Here is a 22,484-nt window from a genome sequence, read left to right as displayed (position 1 = left end):
TGTATTACTGTTGTATATGCAGAAAGAATAAACAGATTGCTTTCCATATTGACATATATCTATTGCTCTAACCAAAATATATACATATATATTAGTAATCAAATTTAAAAGTGTGTGAAAATTTTCTGCATTAACCATATATGTAAAATAAATACAAAAAATAAGTCATGGAATATTAAACAAGACTTTACTTTCCTGATTTTAAGTATGAATGAAAATCCCAAAAGTTTATACTAGCATGAATATACAAACATAAAGATACTTTTTTTATAATTCCAAATAATTTGTCCAATCTAAAGATAAATCATATATTGAGAATGTCATCTGCAATTGTTGATCTGCCTTAAATAAAATATTTGTACAAAATGTTTAGCTATGTCATCAACTTCAAACTATTTAAACTACCATTCAAAATATCACCGCAACTTATTTGCCACAATTCAGATAAAAGTTTATGACAAAATTATTAGATGGCTAAGCCATGATAAAACACTGAGTAAATCTGAAGTATGATTAATATGCTTTACATCATTACATCCAGTAAGACAGACATTTGTTCTCAAGTAAATTTGGCTTAGACACCACCACACTATTCCAATGCAAACACATGACGGGAATAATGTATAGTATTTAGTATTCGTTTCTCAAAACTCTTTTGCTTTCCTATAATTTTTAGTTATTTAGAATACAAACAGTGAGCTAATTTCCATAAATTATATCAAGGCCACAGATTGTTCAAATGAATCATCCTTGTCTTCTGCTAGGGTATAGTATGGGCTGGTGGTATACACACTGGATTAAGAGTCAAGAGCTCAGTGCAAGTCTCTGACTCTGGCCCTTCCTTTGCTAACAAATTGCTTCCTTTGGGCCCTTCCCCTACCCCTCAGGAAACTGGAGATTATAGTATCAAGGCCACAGATTGTTCAAATGAATCATCCTTGTCTTCTGCTAGGGTACAGTATGGGCTGGTGGTATACACACTGGATTAGGAGTCAAGAGCTCAGTGCAAGTCTCTGACTCTGGCCCTTCCTTTGCTAACAAATTGCTTCCTTTGGGCCCTTCCCCCACCCCTCAGGAAACTGGAGATTATAGTATCTGCCCTTCATTTGTAACAACTTATCTCCATTGTTTTGAGAGCTAAACGAGAGAAAGTTATACAAATGTAATGTGGTATACATTAAAATAAGAATCAAGGCTGAAAGGAAAAGCTAAAAGATTCTATTTCTGATGATCACAGAAAATTCAAATGTTTCATACAAAAACTCTTGTTGCCAATCTTTAGGGAATGTGGTAACTGTCTTTGAATTTTATCTCATGCTAAAATTTTACACTTTACTCTGTAGAATATTCACTTTAACAGCAGGCAAGAAAAACAAACAAATGAACAAAAAAAACCCAAAGTTCAACCTACAATTTAAGTAACAAGTATACCAAATCTGTCCTTCAGGTTTGTGTCTATTGGCCTTCCTAATGGGAGGTGGCTGGTCACCAAGTGCCTGTATAAATTGTTTACGAACACAAACGAGATGATAAAATGCTTCTCTATCAGCTAAATTCTTAGAGAAGATGAAAGATTCTTTGCTAGAATTTAAAAAACCAAAAGAAAAAAATTGAGGCCACCAAGTACAAAACAAAAACACTAATAATCATGAGGCTGCTGAATGGAAAAATCAACAAAGACAAAAACAGAAAACCCCAACACAACTGTAATATCATACAACACACACAGTGAACATACACCATCTGAAACAAAAACAGCAGCAGTCTTTGTGCAACAAAATAAGAAAAAAGACTAATGACCACTAGTAGGTTTGAAAAGTCCTCTTACTATCCAAGAAACTACTCAGCTTTATGACAATGGCTATATCAGATTTGGCAAATAAGGAACTATACTGGCTTTTTTTTTTTTTTTTTTTTGAGACGGAGTCTCGCTCTGTCGCCCAGGCTGGAGTGCAGTGGCCGAATCTCAGCTCACTGCAAGCTCCACCTCCCGGGTTCACGCCATTCTCCTGCCTCAGCCTCCCGAGTAGCTGGGACTACAGGCGCCCGCCACCACGCCCAGCTAATTTTTTTGTATTTTTAGTAGAGATGGGGTTTCACCCTGTTGGCCAGGATGGTCTCAATCTCCTGACCTCGTGATCCACCCGCCTTGGCCTCCCAAAGTGCTGGGATTACAGGCGTGAGCCACCACGCCTGGCCTATACTGGCTTCTTAGAGTTTTTATGTAAGACATGAAATAGGGTTGAGAAAATCATACTACTACCTATTTCTCCTAATATATAAAGAAACAAACGATATCAGAAGCCGCAAAACCAGAATGACTTCAAGTTACCTGGAAGCACAAACTGGCCTTATTCTTTCTACTTCTATCTGTTAAAGGTAATTACACGGAAAGAGAAAGCAGAATGCGGAAAGTGGGTGGCCTGCTACATGGATAGTTTTTATTTAACACACATCATAGTCTAAGCACTTAACACATATTAAATCACTTAAATCTTATAATAACTCTAGCAGTAAAGCACTAATTATCATCTGAATTTTATGTGTGAGAAAAGTAGGTCACAGAAAGGCTAAGTGACTTGCCCAAGGTTCATATGGCTAAAGAGGAGGCAGATCTTGGGTTGGAACCCTGGCAGTCTGATTCACACTCGAGTCTGAGATGCCGCTCCACTGTTAAATAGGATTAGGACGAAATAACATCAGAAAACAGTAAACCCCATTCTTTACCATGGCTTATGATACTATGTTAAGGGTTTCCATGTACTTTACAGAAAAGATTAGGAAGAATAACTTTGTGTGAGTTTTTTAATCAAGATAAATTTTTTAAAGCAAGGATTGTCGGAGGCTGTGTTATTCAATATGGTAGTCATACGTGGCTATTTTAATTAAATAAAACAAAAAATTCAGTCCCTTAGCTGCACTAGCCATATTTCATGTGCTCAATAGCCAAATGTAACTGGATTGCTTGTATACAGCAGCTTCTCAAATATTTCCATCACTACAGTAAGTTCTATTTGACACCACTGGCAATGTAGCAGCAATCTTAGTGAGGAAAACACTCATGACTCAAAGGGGGAATTAAAAGAAAAATCTTATTCACTAATGGAGGCATCAAGATTTAAAACCTCAGGCAAAAAACAACCACCAAAAACAACAAAAATAGACTGATATACCTACAGAAATCCACAAACCTAAAGGCAGAAACACAACAGAGTACATAACAGCACTGTGGGGGTGTATTATAAAAACAGTAAGCCACAAAAATATAACGTTCTATTTCTAAACCAAGAAAAAGGCAATATGTAATGATGTGAAATCTAATTATCAATATATTTACTACCGAAAGTTTCTTGGTAAAAATTATAGTATTCAATAATGTATCAATTAGTTTTAAGAGGAAAGTACTAATGAAAGACACAAAAGAAACAAAACTTCAAAGGAATTTGACTATTTTGAATGTCAAAGGAAGAAAACTTATTTAGCCTCAATTTTAAAATGTCAAAAACATACCAGGGAAAAAACTCTGACATGTGATTAAGAACACAGAGTAGGGATCAACAGCATTTGGAAGACCTGAAAATAGTCTAATAGCATAACGATGCTAACGAGGAACAAAAGGGAATGCATATTTTTCAAAAGCTAGTAGGGTGTTCTCTAACATGGCTCTTTTTTTTTTTTTTTTTTTTGAGACGGAGTCTCGCTCTGTCGTTTTTTTTTGAGACGGAGTCTCGCTCTGTCGCCCAGGCTGGAGTGCAGTGGCGCGTTCTTGGCTCACTGCAAGCTCCGCCTCCCGGTTCCTGCCATTCTCCTGCCTCAGCCTCCCAAGTAGCTGGGACTACAGGCGTGGCCACCACGCCCAGCTAGTTTTTTGTATTTTTAGTAGAGACGGGGTTTCACCGTGTTAGCCAGGATGGTCTCCATCTCCAGACCTTGTGATCCGCCGCCTCGGCCTCCCAAAGTGCTGGGATTACAGGCGTGAGCCACCGCGCCCGGCTATGGCTCATTTTTTGAAGGAAATAAAACAAAGACAAATGTAAAAAGAAAGTGCATGAGCTTGTACACATAGAATTAATCTGATCCTCGAAATAAACTAAAATCTGTAAAAAGAATAGAAGGGGCTTTTAAGAGCCATATATTGATCATGAAGAATGAAAAAGACCAGGTCCAATGCTTGGAACAGATGATGTAATATTAACAGATTTTTTTTAAAAAGCAGGATTATTGTTCAACAGCTATCATTTTATCTTGTCCATAAAACTATAAAAGGAAAAACAACATTATTAAGACAAAATTGAAAACTTATTAAGATGGGTAAGATAACTGCATTGAAGCAGTTTAAAATCTCAAGGCTCTGGATAATTACATCTCAGGGTACTGGAAGAACCAAAAGATGTCAAAAATCAGTCAGCAATATTTGAGAAAAGGAAATAAAAAATTGTAGAAGTATCAGTATAACAGTGAAAGGTAAATTGTACTATTTCTAAAAAGGAGAATAACGTAAACGGGTAAAATTATTATCAGTCTCCAGCAAAATTCTTAATGTCTTTAAAATATAGAGCCAATAAAAACAATGCAGTGTAGGAGCTGGTGCTACTGCATCACTATTAGAAATCAAAGTTTAAAAATGTATTATAAACTTTTCTGTTTGTACAAGCTTATTAGACTAGTAAATTAGAAGACTGGAATACATACATCTTCTATATCTTTACTTGAGCAAAGTATATGACAGTCTATTTATTCTTGCAGCCAAGACAGATAAATACAGGCTGAATCAAAATAAAATTAGGAGGGAAAAAAGTCTCTTCAACAAATGGTGCTGGAAGGACTATACATCTATATGCAGAAAAATGAGCTGAAGCCCTATTTCATAACATATACAAAAATTAACCCAAAGCAAAGACTGACATGTAAGAGCAAAAACTATAAAACTCTTAGAAGAAAACAGGGATAAATCTTCACTACCTTGAATTTGCCAATGAATTATTAAACATGACACCAAAAGCACAAATAACAAAAGAAAAAATAGATTAAAATATGGCTATAATTTAAAACAAAAAAAGAAAAATAAGTTTTGGCAAGCATGTGGAGAGACTGAAACCTTCACACCCTGCTAGTACGAATGCTAGTAAGGACATAAATTGTTCAACTGCTGTAGAAAACAGTTTGACAGTTCCTCAAAAAGTTAAATACAGAACTAACAAATGACCCAACAATTCCACTTCTGTTTATATAATTTTTTTTCAAAAGAATTGAAAACAGGTACTCAAATATACGTACATGTATGTTCATAGCAGCATATTCACAATAGCTAAAAGGTGGAAACAGTCTGAATGTCCATCAACTGATGAATGTATAAAACGTGGCAAATCCATATAGTATTATAAATTGGAATACAATATACAATATGGAACATGTACATGGAATATTATTCAGTCATAAAAAGGAATGAAGTACTGACGCATGGTACAACGCGAATGAACCTTGAAGACATTACACTAAGTGAAAAAAGATACCCACGCAAGGTCACAATATTATATGATTTCATTTATATGAAGCATCCAGAATAGGCCAATCCTTAGAGATAGAAAGCAGATCAGCAGCAGCCAGGGATTAAGGGAAGAAAGAGCATGGAATGACTGCTTAGTAAGTACTGTTTCCTTTTGGGATGCTGAAAATACTGGAACTAAATAGAGATGTTGGTTGCACAATATTGAGGATGTACTAGAAGCCAATGAACTGTACACTTTTAAATGCTTAATTTTATGTTATATGAATTTTACCTCAATAAATAAACGAAGTCAGGTAGATTTATACATGAATATGACACAGTACATTCTCACAACCCCAATCTCCATTCCAGTTTGAGAATCACCAGTCTATTAGGTCCCAGCACTTTATGATTCTAATTTCTGCTGAGTTATTTGATATTGGTAGGAAATTAACATTGACAGAATTAAATTCCCAAGGATAAGAAATGGCAAATATGCTTCTATTTTACTACCTTTATAAAAGACCAGAAAGAATAAAATTTGTAGGCAATTACTCAAAGTGTTCATGTTTAGAATCACAGGAGATGAAGACAATATGTCTTACTTTACACAGTTCAAAAACCTATTTCAAAGATTAAGTAGCTTTTAAGAGGTTAATTATCTACGTAAATTACATATTCCATGCTTGTAATTAATACTGAACTACAATAAAAATCTGGCTTAAAACTTACCGTAACTGATTAGAAAAGTCATCCTCTACATTGTCATCATCCCAATTATCCTCCCAGACATGTGCATCTTCATCTTCATCTAAGCCAGCCCAGTCTAAAAATAGAAACAGATGCTGTCTAAACAATTCTCATACATTATTTCCACAATCACAAAAACTGTGAAAAGCTTGCTACTGAACACTCACAATTCAAAAACAGCTAAAACCGTATCTATGAAAAACGGTATCTTCCTTAAATCTGAGTTTATGCTGTCTAGTTCTCTCAATTCTTGAGTTTGCAGATAATCTGAAACAGAAGTTAATACAAAAAATCCCACCTGCCATGAAAACTTGTAATTTCAGGAGGAGATTTACTTTACTGATTTTTCTTTGTACTCATTTTTGGAAGGTCTACTTCACAATCTTTCAAAACACAACACAAAACAACCCTAAAGCAAGTTGAGTGGCAGGAAGATACCAGTGTGAAATTTAAAACTGCAAAACACAAGGATAACTTATATACAAATATTTAAAAGTAGACCAAACTGTACGCCACCACTAGTATCTGCCTAATATAACTGATACAAAATTTATATTTTTAAAGGAAGAATAAACGTAAATATACATAAAGAAGAATATTGTAGTTTTTAGTTTTCTAGATTTTCTTCCTCTCTTTGGTAGTGGTAGAGGGGAGGTTGAGACTGAGATTTCAGCTTTTGTTTAGAATGGTGAGAAAGTACATATGTATTACCACTATTCTCTAACCTCAAATCTCAAGCTCTAAATATGCTATGTGGGTTGAGCCTGGAAATAGAAATTATCTATTTTATAGTTATTTTAAGGAGTCTTTATAAAGATATCTAATGGAGTTTTATGTTACAAAAAAATAATTTAAATAAAGACTAAATACTCGTTCTTAAGGGGGTGACATAACTCAAAATCACAACAGAACTGTTTCAAGGTTCTAAGACAACAAGCAGATTTTTCTACTCAGCTTGAACCACTTCCAACTAACCAGTTTCCTAAACTGTTTAAAGTAGGTCACTTCCATCTGCACTGGTCCCTAAAAAGGAAATAATCATGTGTCAAAAGATTCAAGCCAGAAATATAAAATAATATTTGACACTTTTCTGCTAACCTTGTAAGTCTTTGAAAAATACTGTAGAGTCTTATCTTTTAAAGCAACTATCTTTTAAGAAACAAATTTTTTCATCTAATTATGATTTGATTCAAAATGTTAATTTCAATAGCTCTTAAGTGATGTCTTCAAGTTGACTTTACTTCTTTTAACTAATTAGAGAGGGGAAAAAATATTTAAGAATGGTACAATTTTTTTTTTTTTTTTGGAGACAGTCTCGCACTGTCACCCAGGCTGGAGTGCAGTGACCCGATCTTGGCTCACTGCAAGCTCCACCTCCTGGGTTCATGCCATTCTCCTGCCTCAGCCTCCGGAGTAGCTGGGACTACAGGCGTCCGCCACCACACCTGGCTAACTTTTTTGTATTTTTAGTAGAGATGGGGTTTCACCATGTTAGCCAGGATGGTCTCGTTCTCCTGACCTCGTGATCTGCCCGCCTCAGCCTCCCAAAGTACTGGGATTACAGGCGTGAGCCACCGCGCCTGGCCAATTTTTTTAGTTTATAAAGTTAAACTCTAATGATCATTTACAACAAAGATAAAGCATCTCTCCTTCCTCTAATAACCATCTCATGCTATTTTAATGGCAGGGAAAGGAAAGGAAAAAGTAGAGATAAAGTCCCAGGAAAAAGGAACGGGCTCATGAAGAGGGGGAAAAAGAATACCGTGAGCAACATTTTAGGTAGAACATATAAAAAAGATTCATAACAATAGCTCTATATTTCTTTGGTATTACTATACAGTACTTCATAGTTATGACACTACTGAGTGAACAAAGATGAAAGAGCTGGCCAAATTCTTCATTAATTATCTGATAAATCTAGATAAACTCTGTAGCCTTAATACCGTTATCCTAAGCAGTAAGAAGCACTGATGTCTATGTAATAGCATACCATCCTTCCAATTATCATAGAGGAGGAATCTGAGAAATAGCCTCTTTTCTATTACAACTTATTAAGCAGTTAAAATTAATACGAGCACTATTAAGAAAAACAGTGCTAACACTGACAAACCAGAATCTATAATCTATTTCAGATAGATATTTTAAAGAGTTTATTAACTTGGATTATGTACTTAACTATATTACATAAAAAGCTTATGTGATAGTAGGTATAATGCCCCAAAATAGTATTTCCAACACTTACAAATTCTCTATACTATACATACATGTTACAATATATGTAAGTTACAATACATACAAACTCTACTCAATGTATAACACGAAAAAGCCGTAACTATTGTAATCTCTGGGTTTAGCTGACATTTTCTTGGATCTCTGAATTGTGCTTTAATTTTCAACTCTAACACTACACTGACAATCAAGCAATTGTAATCACTCAGTTTTAAAGGGTTAACTCCAGAAATAATTTTTAAAAGGACAAAATATTACCAAACAATGATATACCCATGATACCTGATATGATACCTCATGTCTAATGCCATCCTTCAATATGCAGATGGCCTTATAAAGCATACACTTTACCTTAAACACTAAATGCATTGCCAGAATTGTGATTAATTATGTAAATAACCACAGCTGTATTTACTTCAATGTGTATGCCTCCAGATGTGTATTGGTTAAAAAAAAAAAAAAAACCTACATTTTAAAAAGTCAGAATTGGAAATAACCAGTAACAGATGCCTAATATGTAAGTTTCTAGCAATTCTTATTTTAGACATTGTCCCAAATTGGGCTTTCTTCACTTTGGCTAGTTGAGAATTACATCTGTGACTAGCTTTAAATTTAAAAAATCTGAGCTATCCAAGATCTCACACACACTTCACCTAAGTATCACCTTGACATTTAAGTACAAAAAGAATTTTCTCTCAACTTAGAAAATTCTTTTAATACTTACTTTCCCCTACTCTGCAACATACATTTCAAAATTTCTGAAAGGCATGAAATACAGCATTTTTGAGAAAAGTAAAAAGGAAATTCCACTCATACTAAATAGGGTTGCAAATGTTCTATTCTACACCAATTTCAAGAGCATCAAATTCTTATTCCATAACAATAAAGGTATTCTGAATACAAACAACCTAATCTCCAACCAAGTTTCTTCAAATACAAAACATGCAAGTATATACAGAACATTACATGAAAAGAAAAATACTCAATTGAATGTTCACCATCATAGGTGTGTGTAAAAGAACAGCAATACTTACAAACAGCATCATTATACTCATGAGTATGATAATGAAGCCACACCATATCTAGTGATTCTGAGATAAATTTACAAGTGCTCCTGCTGAGGGAGTATGAAACAAATTATTTTTTTTCAAAATTTCACTTCTGTAGGTTATCATAATGCAAACACGCGTATACCCCGCAGATCTAATGTCTAGTCAGTGACTGAGAAATCAATACCTAGCACTGCACCACTTTACTACTATATTTTCTCTAACAAGGACCAAAAATGTTAGTGAAGAACTTCAAACAAAAAGCAAGTCATAAACAATGTTTTTATCACCAGGCTGTTGGTGAGCTTTCAGTTATTTGTGGCAAAGAGTCTGAAACAAAGGATCAAAATAACTTCACAATCATTCATAACTACTCTTACATTTTTTAAAAAGGAAATCCAAACCCAATTATTTTCATCAAGGATTTAAAAAGATGTAAGTCTGACAGAATGGTTCCACTTCATTGGTTCTCTTTGTTGATTTGTGATTTTTTTTTATACTTTAAGTTCTGGAATATATGTGCAGAACGTGCAGGTTTGTTACATAGGTATACATGTGCCACAGTGGTTTGCTGCACCCATCAACCCATCATCTAGGTTTTAAGTCCCACATGGATTAGGTACTTCTCCTAATGCCATTCCTCCCCTTGCCCCCCACCCCCTGACAGGCCCAAGTGTGTGATGTTCCCCTCCCTGTGTCCATGTGTTCTCATTGTTCAACTTCCACTTATGAGTGAGAACATGTGGTGCTTGGTTTTCTGTTCCTGTGTTAGTGTGCTGAGAATGACAGTTTCCAGCTTCATCCATGTCCCTGCAAAGGACATGAACTCATCCTTTTTTATGGGTACATAGTATTCCACAGTATATACATGCCACATTTTCTTTAACCAGTCTATCATTGATGGCCATTTGGGTTGGTTCCAAGTCTTTGCTATCGTGAATAGTGCTTCAATAAACACACATGTGTATGTGTCTTTATAGCAGAATGATTTATAATCCTTTGGGTATAACCCAGTAATGGGATTGCTGGGTCAAATGGTTATTTCTAGTTCTAGACCCTTAAGGAATCACCACACTGTCTTCCATAATGGTTGAACTAATTTAGAAAAGCTTTTTTTTTTTTACAAAAGAGTAAAAGCGTTCCTATTTCTCCACATCCTCTCCAGCATAAATTTTTAAAAATTTATTTGTTTTTTCTTTGGCTTCTTGAACCTAGTAGATTTGTGGTTTTATTTTTAATTCCATAAAATTCACAAAAGCCATTACTCTCATCTTTTCCAAGCCCTCATGCCCTAGATTCACCTCATCTCGGTACCCTCATTCTGATCTACCCTTGACATTACTGAGTCAAGGGTATCCAATCTCAACTCTACCATGTATATTCTTAGACATGCATGGGCAAAATCACAACCCCAGATTTCTTCTTATTCTCAACACCCCGTATCAAACTAGTTGCTAATGCTTCATCACTTCTACCTCCCTTACTATTGTGGCATCATTCTCTTCACTTCATTTCTAAGAATAATTTATTTCGCCCTTAGTCCTCACCTGAGTTATTTCAACAATTTGCTAATTAACCTCCCTGACTCTAGTCTATCTTTTCAAATTAATTCTGCTGGGTTAATGTTTCAGCATATTGTCTAAAGGAAACTTACACGTATCACTGTCATAAGCAAAACAAACAAATGAAACATTTTAAAAACCACTTCTCATCTACTTAAGGATTTTAAGTCCAAACTGGTCAGAGGCTTAAAGCTTTCCATGCTTAGGCCGCAAACTACCTGCATTTGCAACTACTATTTCACAAGCAAATACAATATACATACACATTTATTTTTTACTTCAAAGCACCTATACCTTTTCCCTTCTTTTGAAAACCCCTGGTCAGCTGCAGTGGCTCAGGCCTGTAATCCCAGCACTTTGGGAGGCCGAGGCGGGCAGATCACCTGAGGTCAAAAGTTCAAGATCAGCCTGGGCAACACGGTGAAACCCATCTCTACTAAAAATACAAAATTAGCCACGCGTGATGACACATGCCTGTAATCCCAGCTACTCAGGCTGAGGCAGGAGAATCGCTTGAACCTGGGAGGCGGAGGATGCAGTGAGCTGAGATCGCGCCATTGCACTCCAGCCTGGGCAACAAAAGTAAATCTCCAACCCCTACCCAAAACAAAAACAAAAACAAAACAAAACAAAACCCTTTCCTATTTGAAAGCCCCATTCAAAGGCTGCTACCTCACACTGTACGTAATTGGAAGTAATCTGTTTCTTTTGAACTGCTATTGCACTTTACTATCAGTTGAAGGAAACCAAATTACATCTTACCCAGAAGCCCAACAGGTAAGAGAAACAAAGGCAATGTTGCTCTGGTTTAATTGGGGGTCGGGAGAAAAGGGCTTAGAGTCCCACCCCAGGATAAGCCCCTCCAAAATACTAAAGCACTCTAGCTTGGTGTTAAAACCACTGATCCTTCTCTCTCTTGACAACTACTACTTACTAAGTTCAAAGACAAATATCTATAGAAGTCAAATTTGCCTCAGGACAGCCTCTAATTAACTGTGACCTTGGGTAAATTAAATTTTGCTGATCTCTAGGTATAAAACTTATACCTCAAAGAGCTATGAAGACTCAATGACACTGTGTATGTAAAGCACTCAGTACTGATAAATGGCAGCTAATATCATTCTCTCCGTACTTTTCACTACCAGATTTATAGGAAACACTCAACAAATATATGTCAAATGAATAAATCCTTTACTACATGGTAATCATAGAAAGGCAACTTGTGGGATGAGGGAGGTGAGTGGAGAAATATGTCCTAGAATATAAACAAAACAATTTCTACCAAACATTACATGTACAACAGAGTACACAACCAGACAAAGGATTAAGGATATTTGGTAAATTTTAAATACTTACGAAGAAGAGTACAGTTGTCCCTCGGTATACTCGGGGTACTTGTTCCAGGACAGCCCAAGTATACCCAAATCTATGCATACTCAGGTAACATGGTCAGCCAAGTGGTAGTCAGCCCTCTGTACACGTGAGTTTCATTTCCCGCAAATATCGTATTTCTTTTTCCCATTTAGTTGAAAAAAATCTGTGTATAAATGGACCCTCACACTTCAAACCATGTTGTTAAAGGGTCAACTGTACACAGTTTTTGAAACTTTTATTTTCTTCTCAATGTTTTCACAGTTCATCACATCTTTCAATGAGTAATGTTTAACAACCAAGTACTAACATTAAAACACTACTTAAACCACAATTGCTTACTGCTTGCGCATTCCATAGAACCAATGAAATAGCTAACCAAATAGTTTTTCAAAGAGTTTTTCAGTGTTTAATGTCCTGCTTCACACCTCTCACTATCCCTTCCCAAGCACCAGCATCTTGATTTGGGGGTTTTTCATTCCAATCTGTGTGTACCCCTAAATAATGTATGTTACTATTTTATGTTATTGTTTAAGTACTTGTGGAAAAACATTTAATGGCAATTTTTTTTAATTTACAAGTTTCTAGTACTGCAAAATAAGTCAATTATCAAATAACTCACAAATTTAACAATCTTAAATTTGAATATATTCAAAATTACTAAATACATGTCAGACATAGCTCAAATTCTAAATAAATATTAAACATCATCCAAAATCCAAACTCCTAAGTACATTAGAGGGGAGAGAAGACAGGAGACTAATGTTTACTGAATACCAACTTTGTGCCAGACTCTGTTTACATATGCATCATTGTTCTGGACTAAATCTTTATACCCCTGCCCCTCTATCCCCCCCCAAAAAATTATTATGTTGAAGCCCTCATCCTCAATATGACGGTATTCGGGAGGTAATCAGGATTGAATGAGGTCTTGAGGGTGGGGCTCCCGTGATGGGATTAATGCCTTAAGAGATACCAGAGAGCATGCACTCTTTCACTCCGCCACAAGAGAACACAGCACAAAGGCAGCCTTGTGCAAGGCAAGAAGAGTGGCCTCACCAAGAACTGTATCGACCTACACTTTAATCTTGGACTCCACAGCCTCCAGAATGGGTGAGAAAATAAATCTCTGATGTTTAAGCCACCCAGTCTATGATATTTTGTTATGGCAGCCCAGGCCAACCATTACAATAATGTAATCCTTTCATGACTCTAATAAATATTATTAGCCATATATTACAGAAAATGAAAGTGAGTATTAAGATGGTAACAGCTCAGAGAAAAACGTAACGGTTAATCTTACTTAAAAAAATCAATCCAAATCAAAATGATACAATTTTACTTTTCATTCATGAGGTCAGTAATGACTAAAATGTTTACTATCTAGTGTAGCAAGCTTATGAGGGAAAAGGTGAACTGTAGATGGAAACAAATTGGCATAACCCTTCTCAAAGGCGATTTGAGAGTATCTGTCAAAATTTAAGACATGCCAGGTCTAAGATGAAGTGTCTAAGCCCAAGCAGAGCAAGGAGGGAATTTGTGGAGAGGCAGCATGATGTGGTTGGTGTGTCAGAGCCTGGCCAGAACGAAGAAGTCACCCACACTAGAGGAGGGGAGGGTGGCCTGGCATAAAATGTGGAGCCCGAGTGGGGCAAGAAGGGCATCTGCTGGGAGCACCAAAGATTGGTTAGGAAGGGAGATGACCAAATAGACAATACATTGAAGATAATGGAAGCCAGGTTTCTCACTATTGAAGGGAATAACAGATGTAGAAAGGGAAAAAACTAGAATGAATCCAGTGGTGTTGAACTGCAACTGGAGACATCTGTGTGAACCCATGGTTTTATACATACACACACACACACACACACACACACACTCCTGTACATCCCTAGCTCCTCCCACTTAGAGGGTCTGGGAGTAGGAATATCCCAAAAGCAATAAACACAAGCAGAGTGAAGACCCTGCCTTCTAAATACCATTCTCCACTAAAAAGAAATCACATTGGAGAAATGGCTGGCTTCAGGTATAAAATTAGTTTGGAATACACCTTGTGCCAGAATGCTACGAACTGCACAAAGAATAATGGAGACATGGCAAAAGGACACAGAAGACAGCCTGAAGGGGTTCCGCATGTTCAAATATGGGACAATCTGAGAATCTAAATAATAGTTACAAATTATAACCTACTGAGTCACAATCCACTAGTCCACACTGCTATATATTTTTTAAAAAATGAACAAGTTACAAGTTTCATGATCAATGGAATACTGTATTACATACGTTCAAAGTCCCTCCCCCAAAACTGCCTATTAGAAGGAAAAATTAGTAACCTAACAATGGAAAGTCCTAACAAGCACCACCTTAATAGAGTGATCGAAGTGAACATCCCCAGTAATGGAACAAACGAGAATAATGTTCCACCTAAAAAGATGTCATAAGAACAGAGCACCAGGACTATAATGTAGAACTTCTATCATGAGGAAATAGGCACAGTTGAGGAACATTCTACAAAATATCTGGCCAATAGTTTTCTAAAGTGTCAAAATCATGAAAGTTAAAGACAAACTGAGGAAATGCTTTAGACTAAGGAAGACTAAAGAGACATGACAAGATAATGTAATCCATGACTCTACAGTAAGACATTATTGAGACAATGGGAGAAAGCTGAAATGGATCTGTGGATCAGATCATACAGGTTGAGTATCCCTTATTCAAAATGCTTGAGACCACAAGTGTTTCAAATTTTATATTTTTTTGCATTTTGAAATATTTGCATTATATATTTACAACTGGGCATCCCAAATCCCCCAAACTGAAATTTCATTTTGGTACTCACAAAGTTTGAGATTCTGGAGGAGATTCTGGAGGATTTCAGATTTGGGATGCTCAAACCTATAGTAATGCATCAGTGTGTTAATTTCCTGATTTTGATGGTTGTCTTGTGACTATGTCCTTGTAGGAAATACACATTAAAATACTCAGGAGTGATGGCCATCAGGTTGGCAACTTATTCTCAAATGGTTTAGAGAAAAATGTTTGTACTGTACTTTCAACTATTCTGTAAGTTTGAGATTATTTCAAAATAAAAATTATATTATAAAAAATAAAAACGAGTCTGCCAATTCAATTTGGCAATTTCCTCCCTAGGAGTTTATCTTATAGATTAGCACACACACAAAAAGATGTAAACATATTCATTATCTGTAACAGAAAAAAAAAAAACCAACACCTAAGCAACAAAAACCCTAAAGCTGTAAGGTTACTCACTGCAGCATATTCCTTTTTTTTTTTTAAAGGCCAGGTGTGGTGGTTCACCTGTAATCCCAGCACCTGGGAAGACTGTGGTGGGAAGATTGCTGAGGCCATGAGTTCAGTACCAGCCTGGGCACACAGTGAGACCACATCTCTAAAAAACAATTTGAAAAAAAAAAAAATTAGGTGAGGTGGCACATGCTTGTACTCCCAGCTACTAGGGAGGCTGAGACAGAGAATCACTCAATCCCAGGAGTTCAAGGCTGCAATACTCTGTGACAGCACCACTGCACTCCAGCCTGGGTGACAGAGCACCAGAGCAAGACCACGTCTCTTTAAAAAAAAAAAATACATACACACACACACACACATACATAAAAGAACCAAAAAAACCCCTAATATCTATCAAGAAGGGACTAGACTATCTAAGATGCACACAATGAGGGCATAAGGTAGATTTTTATATTGATGCAAAAATGTACTAGAGATACATTAAATAATAAAAATCAAGTAGGAGGAAATAGTATATATAGTATGTCTTCTGTGTGTGTATTTAAAAGATATATATACACAAGTACAATTTATAAATACATTCTGGAAGGATACTAAAGAAAAGAACATTTAACGTTGGCTATCATTGAGGCATAAATAACTTTTTTGGAGAATGGTAGAGGGAAACTGTGCTTTTACTTTTTAATTTATATACTCATAAGTTTAAATTTTTACCATAAGCATTTACTTATACAATTATCCTATATAATATACTATAAAAATATTTTAAAGAGGAAGTTAAGTAACTAGCATGAGGTGACAAGCTGAAAGTTTATGAACGGTAGATTTGAATCTAGGCCTAATCCTAGATTCATCATGCTTATTCTATCCTGGGGTTCAAAAACTTTCTTCTTGCACACAATTATCAAAAATGGACATTCAACAGGTACTCTGCGAATCATTATACAGATTACATATTTTTTCTTAAAAATTTTTTAGTAACATGAGTTCTCCATTTCTTGCTACCACCATGTAACTAATTTAAATGTTTGATGGTCATGTCTACTATATTACATTTAATAATGCAAAAACAGCAACAGCCCTTTTTGGCACTAGGTAAATTGACTAGCATGGTGTGTGACACTATCAATACTGGTCACACCTATCTTCTACATTTAAGATTCTACGGAATCCTCCTATTCAATGTTTAGTCCTGTTGGTATATGATGTTCACATAAATATTTCTCAATAGCATTTTTCACAGGGCAGTTCTTCCTCATGCAGGCACGAAAATGAAATCCTTGACCTCTATCCACTAAATGCTGGCAGTTTTCCTATACTCTTACCTGTCAAGTCAATGTGACATCCAAAAACACTCCCTTGGTTAAGAACCACTGTAAGATGTCATACTTTTTAAGGCACAGGTGATAATGCCTCATTTTTTCCAGAATGCTGGCAGCATTAGGGGATTGCTAGTCTATTGTCTGCCTCAACAGACAGATTCCCATCATAACACTGTATTATCCAGAAATTTCTCAAGGGGCCAGAGGGCAGAGAGGTGGGTAGTATTCTGCTCCTGATTTCTTCAGACTATATAGCAATTTCACCTAATACAGAAAAAGTACAGAATACTTAGTATAATCTCACTCTTGTAAATGCTATTGCTGCTGCAGGCAAACTCAATTTCATTCTAAATATTCTAAAACAGCTTCTCTCTCCAAAAAAAAAAAAAAAACTTTCAATTCTGGCACAGGAAGAGAATAAAAGAATCTAAAGGCGCACTTGTTCTTTTCCCTCTTTTACTCGAATCTACATCTAATTGTCAGAGAAACTAATAAAAATATTTTTAAAAATTCTTTCAATAATTTGATACAAAAAAGTAGTCAAAGTTTTAAATAAATTACAGACTACTTCAGTTTTTGACTTTATTACCACCAACCTAACCACATGCTTTGAAAAATGAAATCTTCTCTAGGCTTTTAAGTCACCCTCTGGTCCTAAAATTCCAACCATTTCAAAGCTCCCAAAATCATATCAAAATCAATCACACCCAGGACCTTGAATGTCTTCCTAATAAAGGCGGTTCTAAATCAGTTTAAGTAGTCAAGAAGTTGGAGGCTGTATATTACAAAGATCTTAAACATGATTTTTTTTAACAGCTCCTGCTTAATGACCAGTAGATTACACACCCACCAATTAGAAAAATTGTGAGGAACTGCCAATGTAGCACCAATTCACAGGCTACAGAATGGGGGAAAAAAATAAAAGCAGCATTTGTACCTTTAGAGACTCCTTCCAGCCTTTACACTGAAGGGCTATTGAGAAGAAACTGTGCTGGACATGGTGGCTCATGCCTGTAATCCCAGAACTTTGGGAGGCAGAGGCGGGCAGATCACCTAAGGTCGGGAGTTCGAGACCGGCCTGACCAACATGGAGAAACCCCATCTCTACTAAAAATACAAAATTAGCCGGTCGTGGTGGCACATGCCTGTAATCCCAGCTACTTGGGAGGCTGAGGCAGGAGAATCACTTGAACCGGGGAGGGGAGGTTGCAGGGAACCAAGATCACACCACTGCACTCTAGCCTGGGCAACGAGAGTGAAACTCCATCTTGAACAACCAAAAAAAAAAAAAGAGAGAGAGACAGAGAAGAAACAATAAAAAATCCCTTTCCTTAAAATGATTAAATGAACATCCCACCAAACAAATTCTTACACAAGATGGATGTAGCAACGCCACTTCCAAAAGGAAGACCCACTCCCAAAAGAAAATCTATTAGTCGAACCATGAGTAATGACTTTCATGTGGCAACCTCTCGGAGCACTGAGACTCAACAAAGCCTTTGAAAGTACGATCTGTTATATACACTGCAGAGATGTTCACAGGCTGCCTTAACAACAGCAATTTTAATTTGTATCTGTTAGTGAATTTGTCAACGGCATACTTACAAGAAAAATAATTTTCCAAAGTACAGAAAGAACTTGAAAGTAAATCAGGGCATTAATAATTGAAGTGAAAACTCAAATACCAAAATATTGAAAATAGGTCACTGTTCAAAGTAATACTTTTCAAACTTTAATGTGCAAACATATCTCTTAGGAATCTTGGTAAAACCCACACTTATTAAGTAGGTCTAGGTTTGAGGAACGATGAGATGCTGCAGTTTTAACAGGCTCCCAGGCAATGCCAAGTCTGCTGTTTCATGGATCACATTTTGAATAGCAACAGACTCTAAACCTTGACTAGACCAAAACATGTCAGAAATGTAGATTCTCAGAAAAGAAATAATTATTTGGTGATATTTTCCCAAGTTTGTTCTTCTTTAGGTTTTGTTATTCATCAGAACAATTTTCATGAGTAAATATTGAGTGGTTTCACCTTGTGGGCTGATTTTCTCACTAACTTAAGAAAAACCTCTCCAAATCATAAACCAGAGAAGAGAAACTTGAACAAAATAGACATTAAAAATGTTTCTCATTCTAAAATGGAAAGTTTCCTGAATGAATTAATTCTACACATTTATATCTGAAGACAACAAACATTCTGTAAGGAGACCCATAAATGGTCAATTACTTAATGTTAATAAACCAGTCTGTTGTGAGTCTTTTGTCCTTAGAATATTTTCTTTGCTTTTCCTTTTACGTTTTTGTTTTGTTTTACTATATAACTACTGGCACTTCGAAAAATTGCTGCTCACAGCATAAACTTAGAACAAGCACAAACTACACTAGCAAAAGCTGATGAAAGTTGCTGAAAAAAATCAAGTGTACCATCAGGTACACAGTTATCTCTAGATCATTTTTAAGCAGTTAATTATCAACTAACTACTCATTTTAAATGCGAGTTCATTCATCATTCAACAAGCATTTATTGACCACCTACTATGTATTAGGCACTCTGCTAAATGCTGCGGATAAAGTTTGGATCAGAGAGACAGACCTTTCAGATTCTGGCTTGGACATAATGGCAAGTTTTGTTTATTTGTTTGTTTTTCTTTTTGTCTCTGAGCCTCCATATTCTCAGGGTGATAGTGATAATTAGATTATATAATGTAAATAAAGTGCCTAACATTCCACCCTGTATATGATAATGAACAATGTTATTTGAAGTATGAAGTTTGAGTAAGAAGATCCTACCTTCAATAGGCCAGCTTTCTATGACACAGCTCTACGTTGGCAGATTATGACGCAACTTGAAAGTGAGCTAAAGAAAACATGACTGAACAGATAAATCCATTACCAAAACAAAAAACTAAGAATGCCTACAATACATAATGAATTCCAGAACTGAAAAGAAATGTGCTTTGGGTTAGTTTACGAGTTTCTGTAGCATGTACACTAATGTTCTCTTCCACTAAACAAAGTAACAGTACATTATAAATAGAACAAATGTTCCAGCTATGTGGTTTTACGTACAATAGGATCATGATAGGGTATACAACTTGGGACAATTTTAGTGAAGTAGTAATTGCTTGATGCAACAGGATGTGTACCCCATTAACCACAATTCTCTTTCTACCACCTTCAGAAAGTAATCTCCTTTTCTTACAAGGTAAATATTTACAAGTCCTACTCATCAACCATTAGTCAATAAAGCAGCCTATTTTGAAAACCTAACTGGTAACAGCAATCTCACAAACAGAAGCAGTACAGCTCAAGTTAAGAACTTTGGTGTCAATCAGAACAGGTGTCCCAATTCCACTTCTATTGTTTCTAACTAGTTATGAGACATCAGGAACGTTTCACTCTGAGCTTCAGTTTATCTAAAGAATGGTCTAGGGCATACAGGAAGTAGGCCCTAGTGGAATTTATGAAAGTGGAATATGCTATTACAAGTAAAGCACTTAGACAAGTTCCTGAAAATAGCAGCCACTCAAGAAATGTTAGCAATTTGCTATTACTTACAACAAAAAAACTAAAGGTCTTTAGTTTTGAAACTAAAAAAAAAAAAAAAGTGTATTTTTAATTGAAAAAATATATATTTTTAAAAAATATATATTTTATTTTTGTAGGGACAGGGTCTCGCTATGTTGCCCAGGCTGGTCTTGAACTCCTGACCTCATGTGATCCTCCTACCTCGGCCTCCCAAACTGCTGGGATTACAGGCGTGAGCCATACCCGTCAAGTTGTAGGGTCTTATAAAGCATTAAGTTAGGTCACAGTTAAGTGACAAAAATGGTGAGGAACAGGAGTAAGGCAATAATGTGTATTAAGCACCCAATATCTTACCCTTCTGTCTTACTTAATCAGGCTTCATTTGTAACATCCTAAAAGTTAAGCAGCATTGGCGTAACTACAGACCATTCAATTCTGGAAAGGTTTAAAGGCAAAGAAAAACTGCTAAAACAAAAAGAAAAGAAAAGAAAAGAAAAATAAAAGGAAGTTATGTAGACTTGAACTAAAGTTTAAGTGGTGAGTAACCCAGATGAACAGTAAAGGGACCAACCATCCCAGACGCGGGGCTATGGGTCCAGACTCACGGTGGCTCCTCCCAGTACGGAAGCTGAGGCCATTGGGCCTCGCCAATGAGTCCCAGCGCGACACCCCAAACCCGAAGCTGGGGCGCCACTGAGGGATGAGCGTTAGCGCCTCGAGTGCCGGCCCTGGGAATCCAAACTTCCCGCCGGTGCCCCCAGCTGGGCCCGACCGACCAAACCACCTCCACACGGAGGCCTGAGTCACCGTTCGCGCCGCACAGAAACCGGGGCACAGCGGTTACCTTCGGCCGGGAACTCTTCAAACTCGTCGTCTTCCTCTAAGAGACCTAAGTCTACGGGTTGCTTTTTCTCTGACATCTCGACCCTCCGCGCCCAACACCTCCCAGATCAGCAGGAAAGTTGGAACCCTCACTCTTCCTCAAGGAAACGCCACCGTCACTGCCGCCTCCGAGGCTGACGCTACCATAGAGACTCGGGGAAGGAACTACGGGAGCAGCGCGAGGAATGCTGGGATACTGGAGGTCGGCCCAGCGCTCCCTGCGGGTTTAGCGCGTTTTCCGAGTTTTTAATATATATATATATATATATATATTTTTTTTTTTTTGTCTCTGCCATGTTAATCGGACTCTCTGAATTGCCAAAGTTGAGATCCGTGTAGTTTTCCTGACTATAAAAGACTCATAATGTGTAAAACAAACAAAAAAGCCTTTACTTAGTTTGCAACCGAGGAAGGAACTCTAGAGAGACTACAGTCTGACTACAAGCATTTATCAGCCCTTCACATACATTATTACCTCCAGTCCTTAAGCCAGTTCACTAAGGATGGTATTAAATGTCTCCACATCACAGAAAATTCACGTTCAGAAAGAAGCAACGGAAATTACTCAGGTAGTGCTAGACAACCAAAATGCAGATTTTTTTGCCTGGCTCCAATCTCCAGACTTTTCCATTAGGCAGTGTTAATCAAGTCTTAGAATTACTTTGTGGTAAATAGCTTTTTAAATAGAATTTGTGTGGTGTGTATGTGTGTGTAGTAACTCTAGTTTACAGGTTATTATACAATAATACTATTTAAATACGGATTTGTGTAACATTTTATGGTGCTAAAAATGTATCATTTAGAATTGTTTGAATAGCATTTGAATATCATTCTGAATACAGTAGTGAACTTCATGGAACTCTATATATAATATATGGATGTATATGGATGAATATTATAGAATATACATAATACACAAATTGGGTATTATTGTAAATTTTGATACATGTTCCAGATTATGTTTATAAATCCCATTCCTTTATTTAACAATGTTAGGTCATACTGCTTACCAGGAGCTGTGCATCAAACATGT

At 36.5% G+C, this 22,484-nt stretch overlaps 1 protein-coding gene across 2 annotated transcripts in view; it reads right to left on the bottom strand.

Annotated features, from left to right (window-relative positions):
* The window catches only part of SEM1 (SEM1, 26S proteasome complex subunit), a 36,604-nt gene extending 14,988 nt beyond the window's left edge, over window positions 1-21,616 (bottom strand). The window contains exons 1-2 of one of the 2 annotated variants that reach the window (XM_025380600.1): window positions 21,414-21,616; window positions 6,221-6,314 (exon numbers count right to left, since the gene is read on the bottom strand). In XM_025380600.1, the coding sequence (XP_025236385.1) occupies window positions 6,221-6,314; window positions 21,414-21,489 (170 nt within the window). In that variant the 5' untranslated portion in view covers window positions 21,490-21,616. The remainder of the gene's footprint in view (window positions 1-6,220; window positions 6,315-21,413) is intronic. The other variant, XM_025380599.1, reaches the window with a different exon arrangement.
* Between the last annotated feature and the right edge of the window lie 868 nt (window positions 21,617-22,484).

This window comes from Theropithecus gelada, chromosome 3, assembly GCF_003255815.1.
Source record: "Theropithecus gelada isolate Dixy chromosome 3, Tgel_1.0, whole genome shotgun sequence".
NCBI classification, from domain to species: Eukaryota; Metazoa; Chordata; class Mammalia; order Primates; family Cercopithecidae; genus Theropithecus; species Theropithecus gelada.
Note: the sequence above shows the minus strand (reverse complement) of the source record. Positions and strands in the feature narration are given on the sequence as shown.